At 41.1% G+C, this 23,889-nt stretch overlaps 1 protein-coding gene across 1 annotated transcript in view; it reads right to left on the minus strand.

The window, feature by feature from the left end:
• Positions 1–23,889, minus strand: part of ADGRV1 (adhesion G protein-coupled receptor V1) — a 384,090-nt gene that overhangs the window by 249,707 nt on the left and 110,494 nt on the right. The window contains 12 exon segments of the mRNA XM_042447787.1: positions 3,763–3,870; positions 6,220–6,366; positions 6,663–6,829; positions 7,605–7,729; positions 9,365–9,540; positions 10,948–11,210; positions 12,669–12,810; positions 13,856–13,994; positions 16,567–16,645; positions 22,372–22,401; positions 22,404–22,464; positions 23,275–23,354. Coding sequence (XP_042303721.1) covers positions 3,763–3,870; positions 6,220–6,366; positions 6,663–6,829; positions 7,605–7,729; positions 9,365–9,540; positions 10,948–11,210; positions 12,669–12,810; positions 13,856–13,994; positions 16,567–16,645; positions 22,372–22,401; positions 22,404–22,464; positions 23,275–23,354 — 1,517 coding nt within the window.

Genomic DNA, 23,889 nt, shown 5'->3' on the forward strand with positions numbered 1-23,889 from the left:
TCTCTCTTGATGATCTCAGAGTCCAGGCTGACTCATACAGAGATATATGGTCTGCTCAACAAGTCCAAGACGGAGCTTCTTGTCTTTCCACCTAAGTTCTCTCTTCAATATCCCTTTTCTGTTTCTGTCAACAACATCTCTATTTGACCAGTCCAGGAAGCCCGCAGCCTCGGTTTCACTTTTGATTCCTCTCTGTCCTTTATCTCCCACATCCAGGGCACTGCCAAAGCCTGTAGAGTCTTTCTTTAACACTGCCAAAATCTGTCCATTTCTCTTGACTGCCACTGCCAAGACTCTGATCCAAGCTCTGGTGGTCTCCCGACTAGATTACTGTAACCTCCTTCTAGCAGGGCTTCCTCTTTCTCATCTTTGCCCTTTAATTTCCATCCAGCATTCAGAGGCACGCATCATCACATCCGCTCGCTTTGACCATGTTTCTCCTTTATTATCATCCCTTCAATGGCTCCCCTTTCCCTTTCGTATCTAGTATAAGCTTCTGTTGTTAACTTTTACAGCCGTGCATGGGCTAGCCCCTCTTTATTTATCTGAACTTCTTTCTCCATACATCTCCACTCATTCTCTCTGTTCTAGTAGTCAAGGTCGGCTGTCTCATCCTAGGCTCTCCACGGCTCCATCTCGGATTTTCCCTTCTCACTTGTTCCCCCTCACTCCTGGAACCTTCTTCCCCCATGAACACAGGTTACCACTTCTTTGACCACTTTTAAATCTGATCTGAAGACCACCCTGTTCAGGGAAGTGTTCCCAGGTACTGTGTGGATATTTATCTGATATTTGATTAGATAGTGGATGTTGATGTTTTAACTGTTGCCTGTTTTTTAACTAAATCTATTTTATATTACTACCTACTGTTTATATGTATTTTGTAGATTGTATGCCATTGGCAGGTTTTATAATTTTATTGATTATCTGTATGTACAATGCTGTGTACATGTATAACATCTGCCAAATAGCCTGGACCTGAGCTGTATAGGGCTTTATAGGTCATAACCATCAGTTTGAATTGTACCCAGAAACAAACTGGCAGCCAGTGAAGCTGTTTCAACAGGGACACTCTGTGGTCTCTGTAACCTCCCTCAGTTAACAGTCTGGTTGGAGCTCTTTGGACCAGCTGCAGCTTCTGAATACTCTTCAAAGGCAGCCCCAGGTACAGTGCATTACAGTAAATCAAATGGTATGTAACTAAGGTATGTACCACCATGGCCAGATCAGATGTCTCAAGTAATAATCACAGTTGGCACACAAGCTTTAAATATGCAAAAGCACTCCTAGTCACTGCAGAAATCTAGACTTCCAGGTTCAAAGCTGAGACCAGGAGTACCCACAAACTGTGAGCCTGCATCTTCAGGGGGAATTTAACCCCATCTAACATTGACTGAATCCCTATTCCCTGACCTGCCTTCCAACTGACCAGGAGCACCTCTGTCTTGTCTGGAAAAAAATTCAATTTGTTTGCCCTCATCCAGTCCATTACTGATGACAGATAATGGTTTAGGACCAGGACGGCCTTCTTGGGTTGGGGTGGAAATGAGTAGTAGAGTTTAGTGTCATCTGCATATTGATGGTACTGCCCCCAAAACCCCAGACAACCTCCCCCAGCAGTTCCATATATATGTTACATAGCATAGCAGACAACACAGAATACAGAAGGAAAGCACATTGATATTCTAGGTACCCTAGAGAGTATTCTCATGGTACTTTTTGACAACATCTCCCCAATTAATGTTTTATGCTGCTCTGTTCTTGCCTGCTAATGCAAATTCTGCCTCTTCTCACTGAAGATTGTAGCCCATGTTCTAAACAAGCATTCTGCAACTAGGTGCATTCTAAGTTTGTGAACTAATACTCTTTATATCCCTACTATTGGGTGAGCTGCCTGGGACTGATGAGAGCTAAAGTAAAAAAGTACACAGGGTGTGGAAAACTACTCTATATATTTGCAAGGAATCTCTCAAGCATTCCCACTATGATTTACTTTCAATTGCAGATTGGATTAAATGTCTATTGTCCCCACTTTTCACCAGTTTTGATCCGACAGAGATTCCATGAAAGTGGAGTAAATGCAGAAAAAAACGTTTTTATTTGACAGTATTTTTCAAGAGGTTCTTTTGAGAAGAACCGAATCACAAGCATGTTCAACAAGTGGGAACAACCTTCAGATCAGAATCACATCTCACTGGAGGGGAGGGACTATGGCAGAAGGGTTGGCAGAGGGTGTCACCCATCCAGCCTTCAGCTGCTTGAAATCCGCCACTTTTTTTAGCGCTGCCCTTTGTCTACCCACATGTGAGGTGACTTTTTAATTTTCCATCTTTACTGTGTTCGATTCCTTCTGAATTTGGACATCATCATTTCTCCACTGTAAGAGGTTAAATGTATTTTTTGCTTTTGTTTTGGAGGGGGTTCTGGTGTGTGTGTGTGCGCGCGCTTTAATAATTTTTTGAATCGGAAATGTGATTTCTCATTGTCCTGTAGAAGCACCAAAGTGAGCAAGGGCTCGAAGGCTTTCATGCCCAGCATCCATAGTTTTTTGTGGGTTTTTCGGGCTATGTGGCCATGTTCTAGAGGAGTTTCTTCCTGATGTTTTGCCAGCCACAGTTGCTGGTGAAATTCAGGAAGAAACTCTTCTAGAACGTGGCCACATAGCCTGAACAACCCACAAAAAGCTGTGAGCAAGGGCTTTCCTATAATGAGCAAGGGCTTTCTTATCATGGCCATGCACCTACAAGGCTAAGACATGAATGGAAATAAAGAAAGCTGATGGGGGGAGCACTATATAGTATCCTGATGTAGCCGAAATTATGGCTGGCTATGTTGCTGAAATTATGCCTGGCCACGTCACCGATGACACAGTGATGCGATCAGCTTAATTGGCATTTTTTTTTAAAGGGGAGAGGATGATAATCTTATGGTACAAATACAAGTTGGGATGACAGTGGGGTCCAAAAAAAAAAAAAAGCTGAATCCAAAAGATCCTGTTTCATAGTGGGAATGATGCCACAGTGGAATTGAATAAACAATCTGGATTGAAACCTCACTGTGAACCAGTTTAAATGGTAAATGGGAATAAGCCCTTAGAATAACTAATCTTTAAACTTAATTATGTAATTTAGTTATGTCAATAATGCCTTATTTCTCAATTAATTTCTGAGAACTCTGCATTGCTGAAAGTCTTGATGATGTATTGACTGAGATCCTACACTGGGATCACATAACATAAAACTCCATGTGCACAGTTATGTGTTGACTATGCTATGAAACTCTTATGTCAAAAGGCAAAGCTGCACAAGCAAATGCAACACTGAGTGCACAAAGGAATAGGCACCAGAAAACTGAAGGCACATCCGCATGAACAATGGCATTATATGAGCAACTCTGCTGCCATGACTTTGACATGAATATGAATATTCTGTATTGGCTAAAAAATGTCCAACTGCTTCCATACTGAACATTACACACATGTAACCCACATACCACCTGAGAGCTCAGTTTCTCTCTCTCTCTCTCTCTCATTATTTGGGGGGGGGGGTAGGAAGCTGAGATGATCACCTTCCATTTCCTCACCTGGAAATAGCACTTCCAGGATCATTCCACTTTTCACATTGATTGTTTCCCAAGATTATATCTGATTATCAGCTCTCAAAATCAGATTCTTGGAAAATTTCATAAATTCACAAAAAACAGTATTTTCAACAGTCTAATTTATAAACCAACACTATGCACACAAGGAAAAAGAAACCCAACCTGGAGAGATTTAGATTCAGGTGTACAACTTGTAATTATCAGGTAATGGCTATGGTCCAAACTGAAATGCTTTACATCAGTGCTACATGGCACAAAGATGGACTGTATCTGCAAGAAAAGAAATAAAGCTTTTATTTTCATGGCCTAATTTAAGTCATAAAGAAATGTATTTCTTTTGTTTAAGGAGACTAATATTATTAGGATGTAATAATGCTATCTGGTTTCATTTTACTTTTATTCTCCTTGCAGTTATGAACTGCATAACTTTTTCTATTCAAGAAACGTCAATACAAGACTTAATGACATCATCCACAATACTAGAGAGACTTTCACTTGCTCAGGCTCCAATGTGATTTATACCTTACACTGGATCTTATCCCATGGCTTAATAAATCAATACACCTTTACCTGGCTTAAATCTTAATTTGGGCAGCTTCCTGATATTATTGCAAGGTTTTTGCTGCCTAATTTGCAGGCTGAATACATCCCGGTTCCATCCCCACTTCCAGGAGTGCTCTTCGCAGCTCTTTTCAGATCCGGGAGTTTTCTGAGGCGGGATACAGACGGGCAGGGGAAGACGTCTTGGAGGTGTATTCTGCTGAATACGGAGCCTCCAGACCGCCTGCCCCGGGGGCGTGGCTAAGGTGTATGGGGCATCCACATGGGGGGCAGTGAAGACGCCTCACCTGGGGTCGTTTCTGACCCGCAGTTTCCATACCGCCGCCTCGCAGGACGCCGCAAAGAGAGAGGCAGCTTCCTCACAGGTGGCCAAAAACGGGGCTCTTTTTTTACTTTTGCCGGCTGGCGGATGCGCAGCTGCGCAGCTGCGGCGCTCAGCACCGGCGGCAGAAAGCATATGTGCACATTTAAAGCACCCAAGCCCCTTTAAACTTTTTCCCCCGCCCTGGCCAAGAACAAAGGTGGTCTCCTGCCAGCTGGTGATCAGCTGGTGTTGGCATCCTTGTCCGCTTGCACGTTGCCAGTGTCACCAGCATCATGGATGCCTCCTCTCCTTTGGTCCCTGCGCTCTTGCTGAATCTGCAATGCAGAGCCACAGCTGTCGCCGCTGCCACCGCTGTCCCCCTGCCATCCCCCATCACCTCCCTTGTACATATGTAAATATTTAAAGTTTTAGCGTTTTTTTTTATTGTTAGGTGAAAATGGCGCAGGAATGTGTGTAGGGGTGCAATTTAAATTCCAAACTTTCCACGATTCTAGCAGCGCATGCGTACATGCAGCTCTAGGGTTAGGGTTAGGGTTAGGGTTACGAGTCTTAAAATGAGCTGCAGCTGTGCTGCAGCTTCCACACCTGCATGGCAGCTGATGCTGCAATTAAAGCCTGACTGCAAACTGCGCATGTTCCAGGACCCTGACTCATTATGTGACGCAGCAGACACGGAGCTTTTAAATGGGCAACTTAAATTAGCGGCGTAGCAATTCTGGCGTACCGGTGCAGCAGCTTACAGACGGAGATGCGCAGCTGCGCACTATATAGAAAAGAAGTGGGGAAAAGCGGCACCTTTTTAATGCCGCTTCTTCCCGCTTGGGGTGTGCGGGCGGTGTGTTCATGGCGGCATTCAGGTAAGGGCCGTCTGAAGGCTATACCTTCATGACGTCATGAACACACCCCTTTTTGCCCGTCTGTATCCCGCCTGAGTTAAGAAAATGGCTGCCAGAGTACTCCTGGAAGCAGGGATGGACCGGGGATGTATTCAGGCTGCAAATTAGGTGGCAAAAGCCTTGCAATAATATTACGAAACTGCCCAAATTTGATAAGGACTGGAGTATAATATATAAATATTTGAATATACAATAATTTGAGGTGTATTTATAAAAAAAACTACTGAGATTAATAACACAGAATGTAGAAAATGTTTGATCTATGTTATAAAGAGATATGGCACATATACCACGTGTTTTGCGCTAATTTCAATATAGAATGGAAAGCAAATTTTGAAATAAACAGTCAATAAATATTTAGCTGGAAAGTAAGACAGAGGGTCTTAAATAACAGATAGAAAGAAGAAAAATGAAAAGGTATAATTTAACTTTGTTACAGATTACAGAAACCAGGAAAGGAAGTAACATGTATGGATGAATGTTTATTTGTGGGTTTTATGTACTTGTTTGTGTGTCAATTTGTTTGGTATAGACTGTAATTTTACAATGTAAATAGAATGTTTTAAAAAATGACAGGGTGTCTTGGATATCTTTCATTGATAGGGTCTTATTGCCTACCCTTGCCCTAGAGGATGCAAAGTACACCTTTTTTTTCCAATTAAAATAAATGAAGGGAGGCATGAGCCATTATCAGGCCACTCTTTGGTGAAACTATCTTTCAAGAAGAATTATCCTTATCACATGTGCTACATTTCCATCTCTCTCTCTCTCTCTCTCTCTCTCTCTCTCCCCCTCTATATATACACATAAAAGTTTTTTAAAGTTTAGCATAGTTACCTGTAGTAACTGAAAGCCAGGGCTGAAGGAATACACTGTGTTGCTAGAAGGTTCAAGTTGTTTTGTTCCACCTTGAGTAATTACTAGATAGGATGAGCCATTGATTTGAAATGCAATACAGTGAAGAGGATTCTCAGTAGTAAACTCCTAAGGAAAGAATGATGAAACTGATAATAGAAGTCCTTTATGCCTGCTCAGAAAACACTATACACAAATAATTATTTTACAAGCAATATTTAGTATTATATTAAGATGAGATGAGGGCAGGATTAAGTTAGAAAACAGTATTCTTGACAGCACAAATCATGGCATTAAGTCACTACTATTCTTGGTATAATCATTTATTTTTTAAATTCTTTGAAAACCACTGTTTCAGATTACTCTTGGATGTATTTGTTGTTTTGTTTTCTTTAACACACTGGAATATTTTTAGGTGTGATTACCTCAATGGGTACAAAAACACCCCGCCACTGGTATAGCAAAGAACTGACAGCTGGATTCCTTCTCAATAGTATGCCATATAGAAAGTTTCCTGCCGTAAAGAAACACCAGCTAGATATTGGATCTTCCACAAAACTTTGTAAGGTGGACAACACACTTAATCCACCCTCTGAAACAAGAAGAAAATATACTGAGTTACTGTGCAGACAGGCAGAACACAAGGGAAGAGAAACCCACATTGGTTAAGTACTACCCTCAATTCAAATGCTTGTGATCATAAATGGGTCAAAGGCCCAGTACATACAGACAGGAAGCAGCGTGGCAGTGCCGATTCTAGGATTCCAGACCACGCAGCAACAGCACGGTCCGGAACCCTAGAACATGCCGCTGCCATCATCATGGTGGCCTCCCGATCACATGGGGGCCACCATGATGACGTACACGATGTGCAGTGTCTGCACATCACGCACAGGAAGCGGCATAATAGGGCTGTAATGCAGCCCTTATGATGACGCAAAGAAGAAGCTGCTCTAGGCAGCTGCTCCCTGCCTGCGAATCACTGGCTCAGCAACCGCACAGCCTCACCAATGATCCAGAGGAGAAAGGAGCCATTCCTTTCTCCTCCTTCATGTTGGGGTGCAGTGGGCACATGGGGCGCAAGGACACCGCTTTTCTGGTCATTTTGCCATTTCTCCTTGGCCTGGAAAAACACCGGATTGGGACCACAGGTTGACCATCCGGTTACTGTGGCCCCAGTCCAGCGCTTCCAGGGGAGGCATAGAGCTGTCCCTTACAGGGCTGTCTGTACAGCCTCAAAATATTTGTCCAAGAAAAATTCTGGTAAAATAGTGATAGGAGTCACTATTCCACTGGGGGCATCTTATTTTCCTTGTTTTATTTGGCTAATTGTAAGAGGTGATTTAAATATCAACTCACAGACTTACTTATCCCAAATGCAGTATCAGACAATGTTTCCCATTCCACGCTCACTGATGTGTTGATCCCATTGTTCCGAGATACTTTCAAGTAGATTGTAGAGTTGCCTTCTTCAATTGTAAGAGAATCTGTCCTAAAATATATCAAGACCATTATTAAAGTAAAGAAATGAATATCTGTCATAAGACTAGATTCAGGATGGACTAATGGGTAGGGTGGAAATATACAGCTGAATAAATGAAAAAATAAAATAAAAACAATGCACTTGCCCATAACACCTGCCTATTGTATATAAAGCACTAGATTTCTGAATATATGAGAAATCTGATAGTTCTTTAATACAGGACTCTTCTCAGGTCATTTTAACCAAAACATCACTGGATGCCAATGATGTTGTTAATATGTTACAAGTTAGTGCTTTGCAGGATACTCCCTCATCCTGGCCATTCCATACTTGGTGAAAGTAGTGGGGGATCAGAGAAATATCATGTGCCAAAAAAAAAAAAAAAGTAATCTTGCAAAATAAATATCTTACACATGTTTCATTGTGAAAGATTTCAATTTTCCACAGAACATTTTTTATACAATATAGTCAGATAGATTTCCATAGAAAACTGAATACAGTACAAAAAAGAGAGATGGCTGCCTAGAAAATTGTGGGTTTTTTATGTGAAACCCCACAATTTGCATGCAGAAAACCACCAGTGAATAATGGTCAAGAACTGTGCAAATATTCTCTCTGCCGTAGGAAGGAAACCATGGATATTGTTTGTCCTCCCTTGCAAGAACAAATCAGTGAAACATTAAAATCCCTAAAAGGGCCATCTAATCCAACCCATGCAGGAATGTACAACTAAAGTACTCTTGAAACACGACCAAAGAAGGGGAAGTCCACTACCATCCAAGGTAGTCTATTCTTTTGATGTAAAAATGAGTGTTTGTCACAACCACAACATCCTTCTTTCCTTACAATGTCTAAGGTTTTTCCTTAATCCAGAATCATCTCTTTAACCTTTGGTCCAACTACTACCAATTCTTTCCCTAATGCACTCTTTTAATAAGTGTCTCAGGGATGGGCTCTCAGCATCATTATTTTTTATGTGTTTTATTATTTTGGTAGTGTGCTTATGACGTTTATAGTTATAAATTAATTCAAGCCACTCTTCTGTAAAAAAGAAGGAATATAAACTTTATTTACAGTCAGATCTTAAGTTTGCATCTTTTTATAGTTGTTTCTCAAATCGTGTGGTTACATAATGTATAGCTCTTCACTTGTTAGAAACTATTTCTTTTTCCAGTTCCTTCACTGACTTTGTTTCAACTTTAGCCTGTGTTCTAATTCTCTTAACACAAGTCCTTATTATGACCCTTCATCAGGGCTATGAAACCTGTGACAGTCTGTCTCAAATCCCGATTAACATTTCCCCAGAACAAGGCAGGTATGAGCCACCCTGAACTGGCTCTTATACTGTCAATTGACACACTCATCTTTCCACTTGTTCCTCTCCTTTTATAGTCACTCCTCAGGCAGCCCCCATCTTTGCAGCCAGTCTGACTTGGATTGGCTGTTGGGGAAACTGTACTCTGCCAATGACTAACCACAGTCTTTATATTGATATGTTTTTATATATTGTGACTGACAGGTTTAAACACACCAATAACTGTATTTATCTATGCCCACATTTTAACATACATTAATAAATAAAATGAAGAAAAACCTATGTACAAACAAATAAAAAGATTGTATTTACTGAACAGCATGATATACCTATTTGAAACTGGATAGATACTGAAAAGTCCCAACGGGGCCTGATTTTGCAGCACTGTGATAAAAGTTTCTGTTCTTGTGCCTAGTCTGGCTCCACCAGTTGAATTGAACAGAGTAACAATGAAATGCTCATCCATTTCTGGTTCAGCATCTAGTATGGCAGTAATGTGCAATGTCTGTAAAAGGGGGAAAAGGGAATAAACAGAAAAATCTTGGATCCACTCTGTGGCATTATTGGGAGAGGGAGTTGTGGTAATGTGGCCTGCACTGGGTGACACCCCAGAAGGTGGATGAAACACAGTCAACTCCAACTGAACCAACCCCATGCTCCATCCCCTCCTCGAACTGCTCTGTCCCCCATGCTTTGTCCCTTGTTCTCTTCCCCATACTCTACCCCCTGCGTGCATTCCACCCCCCACCCCCCACTGTCCTTGTCCTTTTCTTCATCAGGAAAAGGACAGGCAAACACATGGAGAGGGAGTGTGCACCATCCCTGGAAGCTCCTCCCCCAGGAACCCCACCAGAATCCCCATCCCCAGAAATGGCACCAGAAGCCCCACCCTCAGAAGCCCTGCACCCCACACCGGGTGATACTCAATGCAGGAACACCACTAGATCCACTAAAACAAAAACTAAAATATCAATACTGCAATCATGTATACATTCTCAGAGGTCAGTCTCGTTGAGTTAAAAGACCTCAACTTTCAGTAAAAAGGTACAAGATTGCAGCCTTAAATGATATAGATAGGGATAATGATTACTTTCATATTACAATACCTCCTGTAGTGGTGGGGTTGTTTGCTCCCATGAGGTAAGAGGTTACACTGCTGCTAGCATTGCTATTGATAGGGTCTTCCAAGTCAGAGAGACTTTTGTTGAGGAAACAGATTAAATGCGCCTAACATCTACTGGCCAAGAGCAGTAGTAGGGGTTACACAGGAGGATGATCTCTCGGGGACAATAGCAGCAGTACTTTAACTTTTGTTAGCATTGCACAGTAATGCACAGAACAAGGCACTGGTAAATAACTTCTGATTGTCTTTTACCATGAAAATTGTATGATGAGACAACCCACAATGAAGCAAGAGACAGTGTCAAAAGATGGGACTCCCAGTCAAAAGGCACAGAACTAGGAATGGGATATTTGGATCAGTGTTTCAATCCAGCAGTACTTGGGGAATGAAAATCTAAGAAAATTTAAGAAATGACGTGATGTTAACAGTGAATGAAATATAGGAAAAGCTGTATAATCTACTGTAAGTGGTACAGTCCAGAATTCTCTCTCGATCTGTGTCTAATTCTGTTTCATATATCAAATGGCTCTTAAACTATGCTATGCAATACTTTCTTCTTGTTTGTGTTTGTTGTTTTGTTTTAAATATATTGCATGTTAATTTAGGCTGCAGTCCTGGACATGTCAACCCAGAAATCCTGCTGAGTTGATTAGTGTCTGTTACCTGGTAGATGGATACAGGATTGCAAATTTATATTCTTTAAAAAAAACCTGCATAAACAATGAGATATGTATTAATAGGACACCAAATAAATTTTATTCCATTTTACAATAACTAGCTGAATATTACCTTGAATCTGACTCCCTCTTCTAGAACAATATATCCTTGTGATGGGGTCAAATCTACAGATGCTTCAGAAGAATTTATCTCTCGTACAAGATACTGGACGGTCACGGTGCCAAATATTCCTTGTGGAGGTTCCCTGACAATGGTCAGTACTGCAACATTTTCCATCAAATGGAGTGATGTCTGTTCCCTTAGAAAGAAATGTTCACTGTTGTTGAAGGATAAAACTCCATAGCCATCATCATTTGCAAGGATGGTAACTGTAGCTTTGGACAGAAAATGAATGTTATGATTACAAAATGCACATAGGATAATCTTATCTACATGTGATATATGCCACAGAATTATCATCTAATTCAAATTTAATAACAATTCTTATAAACCTCATGTTAAAGAAGTGTTTTTGGACAACTTAAATGGTACAATCGCACACATGTGTCCTCTAAAGTAAGTCCCACTAAATTCAGTGGGATGTACAACCCATGTCAGACTAGGTAGAGCTAATTTTCCCTCCTCTCCTCTCCTTCACAGGCCTCCATGCCACTCCAAAGCTGTTTCTAAGGATTTTTCATCCCACCAGATGAAAGAAGGTGTATAGCAAGAGGATATCCATCGGTGAAACTACAGTATTAAATTATTCCCTTGAGAATCTGGTTCTAAATATGAATTGGAGCAAAAGAATAAACTTTCTGTAGGGCACATGATTGAAAACTAGCATTCCTTAAAACCAATAAGTGCATTTTTAAAACCTCCATTACATATAAATAAGAATTGGGTATAACAAAACAATGTATTCTTTATAAATAATTTAGCCATAGTTCAGCTAAAGTATTGATTCCAAAAACACCATCACAAAATATCCAATAAAACTGATCAGAGGTATAGACAGTACAAAAATACTAACTACGGTACAATTTTTATGAAATCAGGTCCAAGGAATTTCAAGTGGTATCAAAAATGCCTATAATCTGGATGTAAATATGTTGGGTCACTAGACTAATGCTTCTATTGTATCCTACTGGGTCTGCTATTGGCACTTGAAACAAATACTGAAATGGTCAAGGTCCATTGGTTGATTTCCACTGATTACAGAAGCTTCATCAACAGATTCAAGAGGAGGCAATTCACCTCACCATATAGTCCTTATGCATCTGCAACAGGACATTCCCTGCCATTTTCCCAACCCCAAACCCTCCATGCCACCCAAATATCTGTTCTGGGGGTTTTCCCAGTCCTTTGGATCAATTCTTGGGGACATGTGGGGGCACTGGGAATCACCTCTTCTTGATTATACTGATAGAGGGTATGTTGTCAGCAAATGTACAAAACTGGTTCCTGGTTTATAGTACTATGCTCTGTAAAGGAACAAGACATTACACAAAATTTGCATTATGTGCTCCTGGTACATTCAGAAATATATATAGATAACTACATGATAATTCTAAAGTTGTTATTATTGACTAGCATCTGAAGCAGGAATGGTTCAGGAATGCATATATCATATATGTTATTGTATGAATCAATAAGAAGCTAATCACAAAACAGTTTAAGAGATTGCTTACAACTGTACATCTCCCAAACATACAAATATTCAGTTCTTCATCTTGGGATTTTATGATCTTGAAGAAAAATACATAGTTAGGATTGCTATTAATGATGATGTATGGAATATAATTCTGCAATAATAATATAAAGAACTAGTTACATTAATAGTAATGCATTACCTGTTATGTTTTCTCCCAACTCCAGTCCAAGGGATGGGTTTGCTAAAATTAGCTGGAATCTCTCATCTCCTTCAGGAATATCATCATCAAAAATGATAACTTCCACAGATTTATACCTTTCTCCATCAGCAAAAGAAAGAGTCTAACAACAAACCATATAGGGCACAATGTTTTAGCAAATACAGTTTCAAATGCAAACTTAATTTTTAAAAAATGTGACTGTGATAGTAATCACAAGTATCATATGCCCTTTTAGATGACAAACATGTACAATAGACATATGAGAACTTTTGTAATTAAATTATGGGGTTATGCCTGCTTGCGTCTTCTCCAGATTACCAATTATCCATAAGGACAGAAATTTCTACTCTTACATGTAGCATTGCTTGGAACATTTTATCTTTGTGAATTATTGTGCAACCAGTTTTCAGCTACTTTACCCAGACTAATGTGTACAAAGAAATGCAACTATCTTTCAAATCATGCATACCACTGAATTTTGCAAGAAAAGAAAATACACCAAAATGTGTTTCAAAATATGTACTCATGATTCAACAGGTTTAAAAATTTATGCATGTAGATAAAACACATTCAGAAATAAGTAGTGTGAGAAAATACATTTAAAATATATCTTCACATGTGTATGTTAAAAACACACTTAAGTATCTACTCCCAAACGTCCACATGGAGTTCCCCCCCCCAAAAAAATTGCATAGTATGTGAAAATAACAAATGTGAAATTGTCACAGACCAGAAATAGACTTTTCTGTCTTTACAGATTAATTCCCCATATAGTTGAGGAACCTGGATTTCATATATACAGAGAGTCTATGTGCATGGAAGTTATCCATGTGCAAGTTATTTCTGGCATTTAAATTAATGTACAGAAGTTTAGGTTGAAATTTGAGTAACAAGTGTATTGATGTGCATTCATTCTCTTTAGAATTGCATCTGAAAAGGAATCAAAATGTATTAGATTTTGATTTTATCCAAAGGTTTGTACTTGCCTTTGTTTTATAACTTTGTGGACAAGATCATAGTTCTTTGGAATTCTCTTTCCAACCCATATGTAGGATTTCTGAATAAGCATATTATATTATAACTCATAATATTGTATATCTGGAGTAAGATAGCTAACTGGGTGTTAAGGGAAATAATTGCATAATTGTATTGTGGCTATTTCTTACCCTTGAGGATACATTAAAGTCCAGTCCCTGTTGTGCTTCCAGATTCTGAGCATATAAGAACAAAGACACATCACCGTAAGAACCTCGATCCCGGAATACCACCAACGTCAAGCTTCCATCCAGTTCATTTATTTCAAAACTGAGGTGAGAAAGAAAAAATGTTTCCCATTATGTTCACTGACAGCAAGTATATGATTTTTGCATTAGCAATATCCATATATTTCACAGCATGTACTGTTTTGTGTGGAAAATCATTATTAGTGCAAGAGCATAGTGCAAAGTATCTCAGTTGTGGACATCTCCTGCCTGCTTCAAACAGGTGCAGGAAATTAAATATGGTATTTGGAAATAACAGATTGGCTATACTTGGCTGTTCTTAATCTATTATGGTCTGCTATGAATGCACTGGTTTTCCAAGTATCAGGTCAGGTCTTTGAATAAGAGATGCCAAAGTTTAAGTCTGGGATCTTAACACTATCCTTTTGATGTATTCGGTCCTACTCTTTTCTCCAACGAATTCATGACAACTTACTCAGTTTCTAGTCATGTAATTTTCAAAGCAACCCTTCAAGGTATATCAGTCCGAAAGCAAGAATGGATGGCTCAATGACCACCAATAATTTTGCTCTTTGAATGAAAATTTCAATACAGGTCTCATCATTTTATGTTCCACACAGGTAGAATGTCTTTCTTCTAGGACATGTAGAGAAAGAATATTGAAAATATTTTTTTAAATGGGTAAAACATAGTGGGGTGGGCATTGAGTATCAAGAAACCCTGATGAAGAGAATCCTAGACTGATATGAATCTTCACACTTCAGGATTTAGTCTGCACAAAATTCACAGAAACACTGCTTTCTGTGCAAAACAACCATGTTTAAATTGGAATTACAAATATGTTTCAAAAACTGGTTTGTGAGGATTTTCTCACAGTGGGAAAAATGGCTAAAATTTACTCTTTGTTTCCTTTAAAAAATAGTGAAAAATTTAATTCCTATATCTGGATCCTATTCCTATATGTGGTATACAATATACAGCAGAGACTAGACTGTATTCCAGGCCTGCACAACTTCGAAAGAGGTAAGGGCAGAAATTAAGACTGGCTAAAGTTGTTTGGGTCACTAATAGGTTTAGGTGAAATGTTGGACATTTAGGTGAAATATAGGATATTCAAGAAAAATGGAGGACATGACCCAATAAAAGCTGGAAGCATATAAATGTAAATCCATACTTCGTAGCCATGTTCAAAATAGCGGACATTGTGGAATCTCTTCTCCTGGACAGGAAAGCTGAGATGGGGGACATGTCCAGGAAAAGGAGGAAAAGTCTGGTTACCTTAACAAGGGTAGGTTGTTCCCTCCCTCCCCCAGAGAGGCCTTGCTGGCTTGCCAGGTGCAAGCCCTGGAGATGTCTGGAGAGGCCTAGCAACTTGTCAGCAGCAGCGGAAGCCAGAACCAGGCCCCACAGAGGCCTGGAGAAGCCTTGCCAGCTTGCCAGCGGCACCTGGGCCCAAGTCCCACAAGCTTCGCCAACTTGATGCTGAAAGTAGGGTGGCGTACTCATCAGGGGCTAGTCCTCCTTGATGCAGTGGCCTCCTTGAGGCCCAGCCAGCTGGCTGAAGCCCACATGGCTCCACCACCACTGAAGGAGAGGCCTTGTCATGGAGTGGAGGCCTCCCTCCTTGGCAGGGCTAAGCTAGCCAGCTGAGACCTCATGTGGCAGGCTGCAGAGGCAGCCTCCGTCTCCTCCTCAGCCCCAGCCCGCACCCCACAAAAGTGAGGCACTGGACTTCCTCTTCGAGGCCACCCCACCAAAAGCAGCAGGCCGCCTCGTTGCAGCCTCTTCCTCCTCCTCCCGCCCCCCACTCACCCAAAAGAAGGGCCCAAGGCCTGGCACTAGGCCACCCGCCAAAAGCATGGTGGCCCCTCCTCCACTCCCATCCACACCCCAGTGAAGCCCCTGGGCCCCTTACCTTAATGGGTCTAGCCCCTGCCCTCTCGCTCTCTACTCTCTCACTCCCTGCTCTCTCTTTCTCTACTCTCCCAGCTCCGCTGCTTACTCTGCAAAAAGCTCCTCCTTCTGTGCCTGCCTGGCTAATGGGGTGAGAGGAGCTGTAAGCAATAGCTCCCCTGGGAAGGAGAGGCAAAGTCTGGGGGAGGAATCCATTGCTCCCAAGTCTTCCAAAGCCCCATGCGATCAGGGCAGGACTCTGGGAACCGGGACATCCTCAACTTTCTCCTCCTGACTATTTGCCCCCGGGCCTCCAAAAATCCCTGGGGGGGGGGGCCTCCTGCAGCCTGTGGGCTATATGTTGTGCAGGCCTGCTGTATTCCTTAAAGTGCCATATTGTATAATGGTTAGCATCTTCAATCACAAAGTTTCTGCTCTATCCCTAGATTACATAGACACCTCCAGAAAAAGCACTTCTAAAGGATGAACATAGTCATGTCCTAAAACATCTGTCTCAGCATTTCAGAATTTAAATAGCACTTTGGAAAAATGACTTGAGGAAAGCAAATTTTGAAAGGACAGTGTCAAAGCAATCTGAATACATGAGTGTCCTTTTCTGAATCATAGTTGTCATCTAGAAATTATCTAAATGGTGACTGCAGGAAAATGCCACATTCCGAATGTACCATCTGAAGCAATACTGGAATGCTCAAAGCAAATGAAAAGAATGGAATAAATTAACTTTGAGGGCTAAGACTTACTCTCTATTTTGCCAGCCAATTACTCCTCTTGCTCCATCGTTTGCATCAATAACAATCTGTGCTGCCAAACCATCTACATCTAAAGATAAAGCAAGTTTTAAAATTGTGCAATACATGAACAAAGAAATATCTGCGTCAGAATATGTATGTCTCCAGAAGTCTGGATATTCAAATAATATACACTTTTTAAACTTATATTTTTATAGGCAAATAAAAAGGCATATATGTGGGCTGATTGGTTTTAAATGCGGACACTGGCCCCACTGAATGGAAAAGGGTATGGACTTCTCACTATAAAATAAACCTATATTTTCTCTATACTACCACTAGCACACGGATCTCTAACAAATATATATATATATTCCATTTACCTTTCAGTTTGTAATGAATTAACCCAGTCAAATCTATAGGCAGGCAAACAAAGGAGGTCAAATTAAAAACATTAGTGGTTTACTGTAAGAAAATTTCTTAAACCTGAGAAACTTTATGAAACATTAGCTTCTGTGAAAGTTTTTAACAATGCCAAGCTGGCCCAAAACGACATAAACACATGCCAATTGAATTATCTGTTACAAAGCTCCAATGCTCAGTTTAGAAGAGGGGACTAAAGCTCTCTAGAAGAGAATTCTAAAAATCTTACCAAACTACAAATCCTAGGATTTTGTAGAATCGAGTAACGACAATTACAATGATATCAAATTGTTACCACAGTGTAGTATATATACACTTTGGGTTACAATTCCATGGTCCAGGAACGCATAGGTAAGATCTGATCTCAGACTCCTATCTTGGCATTTCCCAGAGAGATACAGATGAATATATATTTACAAAGTGGCTCCTCATACAAAGGTGGAACTTCTAGTAGAAAAAGCAGAGGAAATGTGCCAGGACAGGTGGTGGTGGTGGATGGGGAGGGAAGTACATCTCTAGATCCAAAGTTCCCCCATAACTCTGAGGCTTGCAATGGGGGTAGCTCTTGTTTTAAATTTAGGAAAACCCTGTTGGGTGTGCTACAATTGGATTCTTTATTACTTCCACACTTCCTGTGGGATCCTAGCAGGGCTTTGGAAAGATTTGTGGCTCTGATGTTGGAACAGTCCGACATCACTTTCTCTTTAGGATTTTACTGTAAGGCTACTGAAAGCAACAGAACATACATCTGAGCTGACATATATAGAATTGTGCTGTAAATCCATGACCCATAAGAAACTATCATCCAACATCCACAAAACCGTGACACTTTTATTGCGCCAGACAAAATGCACATTATATATGTTGCAAGTTTTCAGACTCCACTAGCTTCCTCATCAGGCAAAGTTGTTTAAAATGATATATGTAAATGATAAAACTGTATTTTTTTTAACAGCTGTGCTTAATGAAAAAGCCAGCGGAGCTTAAAAAGCTTGCAACCTACAGTGGCACCCCTGCCCCTACATCACCCAGTCCAGGGGGCAGGGCTCATCAGCAGGGGTGAGGCGTCTGGGGGAAATGGCCAAAAGAGTGTGTTTGCCTCTTCACTCCTGCAGCAGCACCATTCTCCTCATGAGTAAAGCAGTACAGTGACAGCATTATGAGGGCCATGCTCGGCCCTCTCCTTCTCTGCTGATGAGGTGCCATTGTCCTCATGAGGAGAATGGCACTAAGGCAGCAAGGTGGGGAGGGCAGTGCTTGGCCCTCTTTTTTGCTGCTAGAATGGTGCCATGGCAATGAGTTCAGGAGGACTGCACTCGGCCTTCCCCTTCACGGCTGCTGTGGAACCATTGTCCTAATGATTAGAGTGGTGTCATGGCAACAAAATGGGGGGGGGGGGGGTACAGAGGGAGCTGCTGCTGTTGCAACAAAGCCAGGAGGGACACACTCACTCCTCCTCACCCTGCAGTGGGAGGAGGATCTGACCAAGTGTCATCCCTTTTATGGGGTGTCACTTGATGCAGGCCGCACCACCCATGCATCCCTAGTGATGCCATTGGCAACATAAGGTGCATTCTGGTTGGCCCAATAAAAGTATCTCTGTTTTGTGGTTTTTGGATGACACTGTACTTTGCTATGTGGCCAAAATGGCTACCCCTAGATAAAGAGAGATCTTGTAGCACCTTTGAGACTAACTGAAAGAAACAGCTGGAAAAGACCAGCAAAAAAAAGCCAGCTTCCGGGCAGCTTGAGGGTGTGGTGTATGCATAATGCACGCCCCCAAGGCCAGCAGGAAGCTGCTGGTCATTTACATAGAAGTAGCTTTTCGGCACTCCAGTGGCATGGCATTTAGACACTGCATGCCGCAGGAGCACCAAAAAATGGCAGTGGTGGAAAGGGCACCTTTTTTCTGGCACAAAAAGGAGCTGCATTTTGCTGCTTCTTTTTGCACCAGAAAAATGCAGGATCAGGGCCATGGCATGTGGTTGCCACAGCCCCAATCAAGAGATCAAAGTGGGGATGTCAAGCCACCCCTTTAGGACCATCTGTTTCAGCCCAAAGAAAAAGAAAGAAATTAAGGAAGGAAGGAAGGAAGGAAGGAAGGAAGGAAGGAAGGAGGGAGTCTTTCAGTTAGCCTTATAGGTGCTAGGTGATCTCTCTACATACTGATTATACAGACTAACACAGCTATATCTTTGAATTCTACCCATGGATATATTTTCAAGAAACTACCTTAATGGTCATCACTGAATAAGGTTGATTACATGCAATATTAAAAGGTATATCAAAATGATATAAACCTTAAAGAGCCCAAGGTTCATTATGATCTTTGATTTTGCCATTTGGGATAGCTTTAACAAATTTAGTTTTTTAAATTATAATTATAGAGAAAAAAGGTGGGGATAGGAAAAGTAGAGGGAAATGACAGGAATAGGATATGAACATTAGGTAGACATATATGATAATAAAAGCTGACTTTTCGGGGCATATATTTTCTGGAGGTTGGCATCTATAAAATACACATTCATACATAGCTAAAGTAGTCTTCTGACCACTGAAAAATAGACTGAAAACATTTATTTCCTTCTTTGGAGGTCTTTAAACAGAGGTTGGATGGCCATCTGTTGGGGCTGCTTTGATTGAGATTTCCTGCATGGCAGGGGGTTGGACTGGATGGCCCTTGTGGTCTCTTCCAACTCTACGATTCTATGATCTTTCTAACCTTGGAGTGTAAGGCTTTTTTGCAACTTAAGGGAACTGTGCTTTTTTAGTCTTTGCCTGGTTGCCGTAATATTGTCTACATATCCATCAAAGTGAGATAATAAAGGCCGGTTACAGACCGGCACTTGGGACGTCTGCAGGATGTCCCATTTTAAAAAAGGGGCGTCTCTTCTAGACGCCCCTGGCACTAATATGGACTCTGTCCATACAATATGGCGCCGGCCGTTCCACATGGCCGGCACCATCTTTACGTATCAGACACTGTGCGTCCAAACGTGTCGCGGCGTCTGTGATGTCGCGAATGCACCCCTGGCACCTCGCGATGTCACAGAGGCGCTGCAAGAAGAAGCTCCATTTTGGAGCTTCTTTTTCGGTCCGTGCGGGAGCCGTGCGGTGTGGCTGCTGTGGCTCCCGCACGGAGCAAACGGCGGCAGCGGCAGACCACCTCAAAGCAGCAGTTTATAACCCGCCAAAATCTTGAAGTGGAAGATTGATCTGTACCACTTGAAACTGTATGTCAAAGATATTGTTCCTGAAAATGTCTCCAATGTTAAAATAAAATCTGACCAGATCATCATCATCATTATAATCATCATCTGCCCAGCCTTTCCCCAAGACTCGGTCTCAAGGCATTTCACATACTAAAATGACTATAAAGAAAAACACACAAAAACACATTCAAACTAAATCAAACTAAGAACCATATAAAAACATACACTCTAGAAGATTAAAAAAAACAATACAATTTAAAACAATATAGCACTTACAAACTTCTTTCAATTCTAAAAGTCTGTCTGAATAAAAACATTTTGCTCTGCCAATGGAAGAGGGATTTCCAAAGGGTAGGTGCAGCCACTCAGAAGCCCTCTGTCGTGTTTTCACCAATCATACCTATGAAGGTAGTGGGACTAACAAAAGAGCTTCTTCTGCGGACCTCGGGGTCTGAGCAGGTTTATATCAAGATATACAGTGTGTTAGAAAGCTAGGACCTAAGCTATACAGGCCATAAGCTGTACTTTGAATTGTTCCCAGGAACAAACTGACATCCATTGGAGCTGTTGCAACAGAGAAATTGTATGTCCCTGCAACCAACCCCAGTTTATACTCTAGTTGCAGTTATTTGTACCAACTGAAGTTTCCAAACACTGGTCAAAGGTAACCTCATACCACTGGCTGCCCTGACAATGCCCACCACGGCTGCCCCCAACACCATCTGCCTGACCAGACAGTAGACAGAGTCATGCCATGTCTTCAGCGGTGTTCACCGCACTGTGCCAAAGAAGCTGAGAACAGCCGCCCTGAGAACAGCCGCCGCGGACAGCTAGGGCACCCTTTCCACAGTGCAAAAAGGAGCTGCTTTTTGCAGCTTCTTTTTGCACACTCGAAAGGCTAGATCAGGGCTGCCGTGTGTATCTGCCATGGCCCCGATCTGGCAAGGAATGGGCGCTGCCGGCAGTCTGTTGGGCCCCTTAGAATGATCTGAGAAGGTTTTTTCTTGTCTGTCTGTCTGTCTGTCTGTCTTTTTTGTCAACAAGGGGCCTCACAACTACCTGCTATAGACATGTGGGATCCTGCTTTGTTGTAAGAAGGCATTAACAACTTCCTTCGTCACTTGGCCACTTGGCCTCTGGCCACTGTGGCCAGAAGACAGGGCAAGGATCCAATGAACATTTGGTGTCACTAATCTTTCCAAGGACCCTCCACGCTGTAACAATTGAAAAGAATAAATTATTATTGGACAGTGGGTCAAGGTTTATTCCTCAGAGACTGCTATGTCTTACAAGTCAAAATAGATCTGAACAACTTTATCTGCACATGCTGTGAAAAGCCTTCATATTTAGCAGGGAGACAAATTCTAGCCCAGTTCACTGTCTGCTGTGCAAATTTTCTCTTTATATTTATAAGACAATATTCCAAAATGTGGAATATTGGTGTGGCTGGTGACTTCTGTTCAGTGAAATGTACTGCAAGTTTCAATTCAAACTTTAAAGGGGCTGAACTTATTCTAAGAACAAGTTGGTATCTTGGATAGGTTCTTTAAAGTTTGGACTAAAATTTAGAGTGAATTCACTACTCCATAGCATGGGTCACCACCAGGTACCATTGACCATAAACCAGGATTCAGATAATCCTGTTTTTTGATAAGAAAGCTCTGTGTTGGTGCACAGGACTATTTATCCCATTTTATTTCTCCTTCTTAGTACAAAAAGAACTAAACTCCGAGCCCATCCCTAAATTTGAGATGCTGGTTCCATTCCCAAAATCAGTTAGATTTTAGTTGAAGAATATGCAGATGGACATTCTGCTTTGAAAAGGAAGTGGCATACCAGGTCACCTTATCCCTAGAAGACCTAAAAAATTTTTCTGGTTTGGCTAGCCAGACATACTAGCAATGATGCAAGTGGCCATGAGGGTCATGTATACAACTCTGCTTCTCATGCCGGAAGCTGGGTTCTTAACCTCTGTTTACTTCTGTGTGAATACAGCCAGGAGGAAACTTAAAGGTTTACATTTTTAAGTTGTATTTCTGTGATAAACAAGGTCTTTGAAAAATAGCATTAGGAATTTTTAACACAGAACTCATATTTTTACAAAGTTAGTGAAAATAAATTGGTTGAACATTATGTTACTAGCATACAAACAATAAGACAATTGCAAAGATGGAATTTATACCAAGTCTGGGAGGCAAAGATGTCGAAGATTCATGATCCGTTCCACAGATGTGAGATTAATGAGGAAGAATTCTTGTATCTCTGGGACACCATCCTGCAAAACAGAAATAGAGCGACTGTTTCATTCCCTGTTCTTCAGCAAATATTGCACGATCTACAGTTCACTGAGCACACTGAAACAAAATACATGTGGACAAGATTCAGCAGTTGACTGCTGCGTAGTGGAAGGAGAAGAAAAGAACCAGAAAGTGTGTGTGTGGGGGGGGTCTTTTCCCTACTGCATCTAGTGTCCCCTGAAAACTTATTTTTTCTGTTGAATCCAGTTTTCAGATGCTGTGAAGTGCTACTGTCAAGAAGATAAGAAAGTTCTGAAAATTCCTCATGTGTGGAGTTCACTTCAAAGGGTTTTAATTTTAGTTATCTTCCAGCAAGGTAATCTGTTAGGCCCCAGGTGGATCTTCATAGCACACTATTGATAAAGTACTGTATATTTTTAAACAGTTTGCTGTTTGCAACGGGCAAAATATTCTTCTGGTTATAAGCATTGTGATAGAAATTGAAGTGAGGGAGAGTGAGAGAGACATGAAAAAATCCATTATGCACTTTGAAGCTTCAATGTATCACACTGGTAAGGTGAGGGCAAATGAAATACGTTTATCCCGCTTGTATTAATCTATATTCTCTCTTTAAAAAAAATACTGACTGTACCCTTGGCTCTTTCCCATCAATTATTAGGGGGCCTCCCCTGCATTTCAGGATTCGGGACCTAAATTTTGCAGCAATCAAGACCACAAAGCTATTTTCCCCAGTGTTGAAGAGAATTGCAATTTACCTCTAAATGTAACATTTTTGGTTGCTGATGTTTCATTTTCACCTAAAGCAATGTCCTGTAAAGGAATCTGACACCTGGTTCAGCAGAGTATCCCTTCCGTCTGTTCTTTAAGTCAAGAAATTCCGAACTGTTGCATAGTACATTGATGACACCTAGTGAGCAGATAATAAAAAAAAAATAAATAGAAAAGGTTGTGGATAATCACAATAAAGAAGAGAAGAAAATAAACAATATTCAGGTAAATAAAGAATACTCTAATACATAACTAATTTACGAATACTGTCCATTTCAATGATACATCCTTGAGTCCCAGTTTTGCGTGAAAGGCATGATATAAACAAAACAAAACAAATTATTTCATTGGAAAAAGTGAGACTGCCTTAAATGACTTCTTAATATCTGAGATCTGGGATGACTTATGCCAGATATGAGAGAAATTCAGTGACACTCGGAGTGTTCGAGGGAAAACAACCTGCTCTCTTGATCCCTGTCCTCTTGGTTAGCGGCCAGGGGGGACCGGCGGGTAACATTATTGTTATGGAGTAGTTTTAATACTCTGCGGGACGGGCTATTTCCATCTCAATTGAAATTGGCCATGTAAAAACCTATTTTAAAAAAGCCCTCCTCGACCCCCTGGTATAATAATTATCGGCCTTGTTCGCTGCTACCATTTTTGGGTAAGGTGAT

This window comes from Sceloporus undulatus, chromosome 2, assembly GCF_019175285.1.
Source record: "Sceloporus undulatus isolate JIND9_A2432 ecotype Alabama chromosome 2, SceUnd_v1.1, whole genome shotgun sequence".
Classification (NCBI taxonomy): Eukaryota; Metazoa; Chordata; class Lepidosauria; order Squamata; family Phrynosomatidae; genus Sceloporus; species Sceloporus undulatus.